Genomic DNA, 7,050 nt, shown 5'->3' on the forward strand with positions numbered 1-7,050 from the left:
ACTTACCGGAAGTAGCGCCGGGGGTGTCGTTGAGATCGTCTGAGGCAGCTGATGGCTCGTTTGCACGATGGTGGTATGGCCCACGGTCGCCGTGGCATTTGGTCGTATCTGCTGGGCGGTGATTTGCCGGGGCCCACTGGGAGTGGTGACGGTGGTGACCGCATGTTGGGGTTGTTGGTGGAGGGGTCCTTGTATCCGTACCGGTGCCGCCGGTCGTATCGTCGTCTGTCCTATCCGGGGTACGGTCGTGGCGCCCGACTGGGTCGTTAGCATACGGATCTGCGTCTGGCCGACGATACTGTTCTGGGTGACGATGGTTTGCGTTACGGGGCGTATTTGGGCCTAAAAGTTTGAATGGAAGCGTTAGGTAATGATAAGAAGTGCGAGATTTTGCTGAATAACACAAAACGGTATTCGTGTTTATATCGACAATTCCTTATATGCTATATTAGTGTAATAAGGTCAAATCATGACAAGTTTATTCTAGTCTTTGATCAATGACAGCACGATAGGTACTCTCGTTATTTTTAGTAGGCAATTCCTAGATATAAGGGCTACGACCCAGACTACTGAAGCTTACACATGATGTTCTTCAAAAGAAACGATTTCAAAACATTCCCTTGAAAATCATTGCCTAGAATGAATGATTCGCCAAAAAACTATTTTCCAGAATGGACCATTCCCCAGAGATTTTTTCCTTTTTATGTCACTGGACATTTTTAGGGGAAATGGTTTTCTGGGGAATGCAGGAGTTCTGGTGAATGGTTTTCCAGAGAATTTTATAAAATCCTTGTTGATAACTGTAGACTGGTGCACGAGAAACCGTAAACAGACTTGACCTAATTTTCACAAAATGTTTCCACATCCGAATTCCTGCGGAGTAACCATCCGAGCGGGTGTTGATACAGATTACATCACAAGATCAACGAAAACTTAATATCGATTACTATAAATGCAACGTTTTTCATTGTTTAGAGGAGAAATTCACTGAGACGTACGTACAATGATCGTACAAATAAATTGCAGACAGATAAAACTATGGTAGCTACCAGGAGAGCACTTCGACACTCTGTTAAATGGGGAGAACGTTAACGCGTTAACGAACAGATTAAGAAGCAACAGTGACGATGGACGAGCTTTGCGGACAGTATCGATATCATTGGAATTTATCGTCGAGCCACAAAGGGAGTAGGCAAGAACAATAAACACGAGATGGTAGCTGCTATTGGGTGGTAAAATTTGAAATACATAGTGGAAGAATTTGTGTTCCTTGGAACTCTAGTGGTGAAAAGGTGTCTTGCAACTGCGAACAAGACTTTCTACGGGGTCCGTAACCAGTTGAAGTCTCGTAGTTAGTAGACGAAGACAAACATTCAACATACAACTTGATACATATACGCAACTGAATATGTCTTGGGCTTTACACTGAAGAACAATATTACCTATGCTTTGCAATCTTATTTAGTTGCGTCATTGCTTGAATATCGCAATTCTGAGACCTCAAGGACGTGACAAAAGTGGTATAGGGTTTTGTACCATTTGAGCAGGTGTACCTATTTTGGGCACTTGCCGCTATAACTAAGTCAATTTGAAACGGATTGATTTAATTTTTTGTATAGAGCTGGGCACGTGCAGTATCTAGCTCTATACAAAAACTCAAATCAATCGGTTTGAAATTGACGAATTGAAAGCGTCAAAATCTAAATACCATCTATTTGGCATAGAAAAACAAAATGTTCTTCAAAGTTTTGGTCGTTCGACGGTTAGTAAGAGTTTTCGGAAGCATCGTTCGAAATCATCGCCGAATTGGTCGAGATCTGAACGAAATGCTTCTTCAAACGGGTTAGCTTCGATAACTTACAGGTATTTGCGTGAGAGGCGAGCCGGAGAAGGCTACGTTTGCCGAGGGCGGATTAATGCCTTCAATCGTAATCTCTTTCGTAACAAGAGATTGCCGCAAGAGTGGTAAACTTTTCTGTAGGATTAATGAAAAGAACAATAAAGAGATAACAGTTAGCAATTGTGTATGTATTCAGGCGGACGAGCGAAGATCTCTACCTTTAGAAAACCAATTAGACACGGTTGCGGACTGGCATTTAGAAGCCTTTCTAACCGTTCGCAAAACTCCTCCGGCTCAACGTTGGCATCCACCAGCTCCTGGATCAGCGTTCGGACATTTTGCTCCACCGGTTTCGGTTCCCGTTTGGACAGCTCGATCAGATTGGTGAGAAATTTCCTGCACTTTTCTTTGGCATTATCTAACGATTGGCGCTGCTGAGTCGTTTGCCCTCCGGTTGTGGTGGTTACTACCACTGTCTGGGTTGCAGGCTGGCCAGGTTGTTGAGGTTGCTGTGGTTGCTGGGTGGTCACGACGGTCTGAGGTTGCTGAGTTGCTACCACGGTAGGTTGACCGGTGGCCACGGCCGACGCGGGTGTCTGGGCTGTTGCGGCAGAAATGGTGATGTGCTGTTGGGCGGCCAGCGCCGGAACAGGAGCAACCGAGGCCACCGGAGTCGACTGAGTCGTTACGAAGCTAGTTGGTGTGGTAGTGATGGATTGTGAATTGACGATTATCGTACCCGAACCAGATGAGATGGGCTGCAGGCATAGTGGTCAACCGAAACGAAAAACGATTTGCAAACTGTTAAATGCATTGTTCGCTACAAGTGGTACATGCGTATGGCAAATCTACTAACGATCATACAAACGGATAACCAATAAAGTATAATCAGGACACTAATCTGCAACTCAACAGGAGAAACAATAACATGGAAGCTAGTTTCACTTGAACGGAAACTCGGGGTAGAAAGCAAACTGAAAACGACGAAAACGAAACCATGCTCGTTTTCCTTTGATTTACAATTTTGTCGAGAGATCTATTGAGATTTCAGTGGACGTTTCCTGAGAAATCCTAATAACATCAGGTAAAGTAAATACCAATTATCACCTTTCATCAATAAAAGCCATTACTATGAAAACAAAAAATACATAAAAACATTGGAATATAATCGTAAAACTTTAGATGAATGCATCGTCAAACGTTTCAAACAAACAAAATCATCTAGGAAACAAGAAAACCATATAAATTGTAAAAAGAAACAATCAAAATATTGAAAATAGAAGAATGTGGTCGGAATTCGGCTACAATGCATCATTTAAGAAAATTTGGTATATTTTTAGCAACAATTGTAGTAGCCATAGCAATCCTAATCATAAAATTTAAAGCTGAGTAAGCAATTTGACTAATTTCGCCAACAAACTTTCTCCAGCAAATTTTGGTCATTGTGAGCCCAACGTTGAATTGCTGTCCAAATAGTTTGAAAATAAGGAGTAACTTTGAAAGGAAAGAAAATGGAAGAATTTCAGTGAAATGTTTCGTAGGGATTGTGTAAGAACAGTGGAATTGTGTCCCTGAACAAATCGTTTGATATATCTTCAAACATCATTGATTTTCTAAAAGCTTTTCACAAAGAGCTGTTCAATTAAGATCATAGAGGAATTTGTTATAGGACTACTACATATCTGGTGAATATCCCCAGAACTAAAATAAGTACAGCATTTTTTGGAAAAAAAATGAAAAAAACAGGGAAGTGGAACCATCTCGACAGGGGTTCTATTTTGGGCACTTTTATACTGTAACTCAGCCAATTCTGAACCAATTGACACATTTTTTTTGGAACGCGATGAGATACGTATAGTATCTAGCCGTGTACAAAATTTCAAGTCAATTGGGTTGTAGCGAAGAGTGCCCAAAATACCGACCGCTGCCCAAGTGGTTCGCTACCCTATATGGGAAGGTCTTGAAGATATTGCTACAACAATCATTGCAATTACTACTGTTGAAACCCCCGAAATAATTTGTCAAGAGATTGAACGGTGAAATCCTAACATAATTTCTATACAGTGTCCTGAGAAAACACTTGATGATGCTGGAAAATTTCATTGAAAGATCACAAATAGGGTAGGGCGGGGCAAGATGAGCACCCTAAGGATCACGTTGAGGTTATTGCAAGTTAACACATTTTTTTAAAGTACCTCTCAATAGTTCTTTTCTATATCATGTTTTCTATCACCCATAAACATGGAAGGGTTCAAAATTTACGATATGAATGATTTATTTGACTAAACAAAAAAGATGTTTTATGGTCAGTTCGAACATGCTACGGGGCAAGACGAGCACCCCTACGGGGCAAGAAGAGCACTTCATTAAAATCCCAATATTTTAGCAATAAATTGGCCAAACAGTGATTGATATAGTGAACCTTGTTTATAGCTATAGTATCACGTTCTAAAATTATCAATTTCTTCGATTATTGGAAAAAAAATGCGGTTTTATAATACTTTATACAGAATGACCCGAAAAACAATAAACGATTATTAAGTTGCTTATTTTTAGGAATTTACGCAACCAAATAGTTGCAGAGGTTACGGAAACCTATGTTCGGCACTATTGAGTGGAATCCAAAATATTTTCAATACTCCCCTCAGGGGTGCTCATCTTGCCCTATTATAGGTAAATAACTAAAATTGAATAAATTTTAATGTTAGTTTTTAGAAAATATTTTCTAATATAAATTAAAATGCTTTGCAGTAAGCTAGTAATGTTGACTGATAACAAGAATTATGGTAAAAATTTGATTCTGACATAAAAACCTTATTTTATTCTGATGATTTCTTATAAGAAAATGCCAAAAATCCATGCTATTGACTAATTTGACGATATTTTTTAATTCGTTCATTATGAAGTACCTAATATCAGGTTTACAAACAGGATAAACATTAATCTAACGGATTATGAACTTGTTTGGGCAAAATTCATCATAAAAGTAGTAAAACAGAGGGGTGCTCATCTTGCCCCGGGTGGCCATCTTGCCCCGTCCTACCCTAAGCTTCAGCAATTTTCTAGAAAATGTTGTAAAAATAGGGTAGGGCGGGGCAAGATGAGCACCCTAAGGATCACGTTGAGTTTATTGAAAGTTAACACAATTTTTCAAAGTACCTCTCAGTAGTTCTTTCTATATCATGTTTTCTATCACCCATAAACATGGGAGGGTTCAAAATTCACAATAAGGATGATTTATTTGACTAAACAAAAAAGATGTTTTATGGTCGGTTCGAACATGCTACGGGGCAAGACGAGCACCCCTACGAGGCAAGAACAGCACTTCATTAAAATCCCAATATTTTAACAATAAATTGGCCATACAGTGATTGATATAGTGAACCTTGTTTATAGCTATGGTATCACGTTCTAAAATTATCATTTTTTTCGATTTATTGAAAAAAAAATGCGGTTTTATAATACTTTATACAAAATTACTCGAAAAACAATAAACGATTATTAAGTTGCTTATTTTTAGGAATTTACGCAACCAAATAGTTGCAGAGGTCACGGAAACCTATGCTCGGCACTATTAAGTGGATTACAATAATTTCAAAATATTTTCTATATTCCCCTGATGGGGAATAATGGGTGCTCATCTTGCCCCACTATAGTTAAATAACTAAAATTGAATAAATTTTAATGTCTGCTTTTAGAAAATATTTTCTAATGTAAATTAAAATGCTTTGCAATAAGCTAGTAATGTTGGCTACTAACCAGAATTATGGTAAAAATTTGATTCTGACATAAAAACCTTATTTTATTCTGATGATTTCTTATAGGAAAATGCTGAAAATCCATGCTATTTACTAATTTGACGATATTTTTTAATTCGTTCATTATGAAGTACCTTTTATCAGGTTTACAAACAGGATGAACATTATTCTAACGGATTATGAAGTTGTTTGGGCCAAATTCATCATAAAAGTAGCAAAACGGAGGGGTGCTCATCTTGCCCCGGGTGGCCATCTTGCCCCGTCCTACCCTATTACCTTTATTTAAAATTAATACTGAAGAAATCTTTTAAGTTTTATCAAAAGAACGTATGCCATTACGTATGTCCAAATTATTCAATAATTATATGGCTTTTTACGGCATCATCAGCATCGGCTCGAATTTTTAAAAGTGATAATTCTCTGCCTTCAAAGCGAATATGCGTATGAAAAAGTATCATCCATTTGCTCACTCGCAGTGATTGCGATGATACTTTCGCTGCAGAATTGACAGTATTTTATCACTTCAAAAACGCGAGGCAAACAATCATTGAAAAGCAAGAAGTCAATGATTCGTTTGAAAGCTTAGTGATGCATCACGACACCTTATAAAACAGAAACGAATGTTTATATTTCTTCGTATCTTAAGCTTGAAGCATTTCAGCAGAACACCGACCATCTAACTCATGGAAAACCAACAAATAGTAAAGGTAGAATATATTCTGAAACAGGCCAACCAACGATGGAAGAGTTTGGTAATTACATTTTGCTTCTGTTTCACCTGTTGCGTGGTGACAATGGTCTTGCGGAGGGCTAATGGAGGACCGGTAAACCTACTTACAGCTGGTACAGTTTGCAACCGTATCGTCTGATTGGTTCCCGTCGTCGCGGTGATATTGGCGGGCGTAATCTGTGCACCGGTCGGTGCCGGTCCGATCCGTAGCAGCTGGAATTGGCCCTGCTCATTTTTCAGCAGCAGCGTCGAACCCTGCTGTCCTGGAATAGCACTTAGGGTGATCTGCCGGGAGTCCGAGAGAAGGGTGTGCGGGAAATATAAAAAGAAAACGATTAGCAAATCATATCGGGCGACTTTTTAACAACATCAAACATTGAAATAACAGAAATCGGAAATGTTAATGATTAATTTGGTTAATTGATTAATTAATGCAGTGAGAAACTTCGTCCAAAACACAATTACACTAGCAATAATGCCGCATATCAACAGCAAGGGATTAATACCGATTTAATTTAAGATTCCATTCCTTTGGGAGGGGCAGATTAATTAATCAATGTTGATGAAAGTGCTGAATGGTATGAAAACAAAACAAAAGAACTCAAAATCCAACTCGAAACAATAGGAAATGTGAAAACTTAAAAAATAAAATAAAAACAAACAAAAATGATAAACGAAACAAATGAAAAAAGTAGAATAGAGAATAAGGAAAGATGCTTACA

General features: G+C 38.6%; 1 protein-coding gene across 3 annotated transcripts in view; it reads right to left on the reverse strand.

Annotated features, from left to right (window-relative positions):
- The window catches only part of LOC109404750 (transcription initiation factor TFIID subunit 4), a 47,752-nt gene that overhangs the window by 20,774 nt on the left and 19,928 nt on the right, over nucleotides 1-7,050 (reverse strand). For 2 of the 3 annotated variants that reach the window (XM_029870281.2, XM_062854529.1), the window contains 4 exons: nucleotides 6,359-6,613; nucleotides 2,059-2,598; nucleotides 1,862-1,975; nucleotides 7-342 (listed from right to left, as the gene is read on the reverse strand). In XM_029870281.2, the coding sequence (XP_029726141.1) occupies nucleotides 7-342; nucleotides 1,862-1,975; nucleotides 2,059-2,598; nucleotides 6,359-6,613 (1,245 nt within the window). The remainder of the gene's footprint in view (nucleotides 1-6; nucleotides 343-1,861; nucleotides 1,976-2,058; nucleotides 2,599-6,358; nucleotides 6,614-7,050) is intronic. The other variant, XM_029870282.2, reaches the window with a different exon arrangement.

The sequence above is a fragment of the Aedes albopictus genome, chromosome 2 (assembly GCF_035046485.1).
Source record: "Aedes albopictus strain Foshan chromosome 2, AalbF5, whole genome shotgun sequence".
Lineage (NCBI taxonomy): Eukaryota > Metazoa > Arthropoda > Insecta > Diptera > Culicidae > Aedes > Aedes albopictus.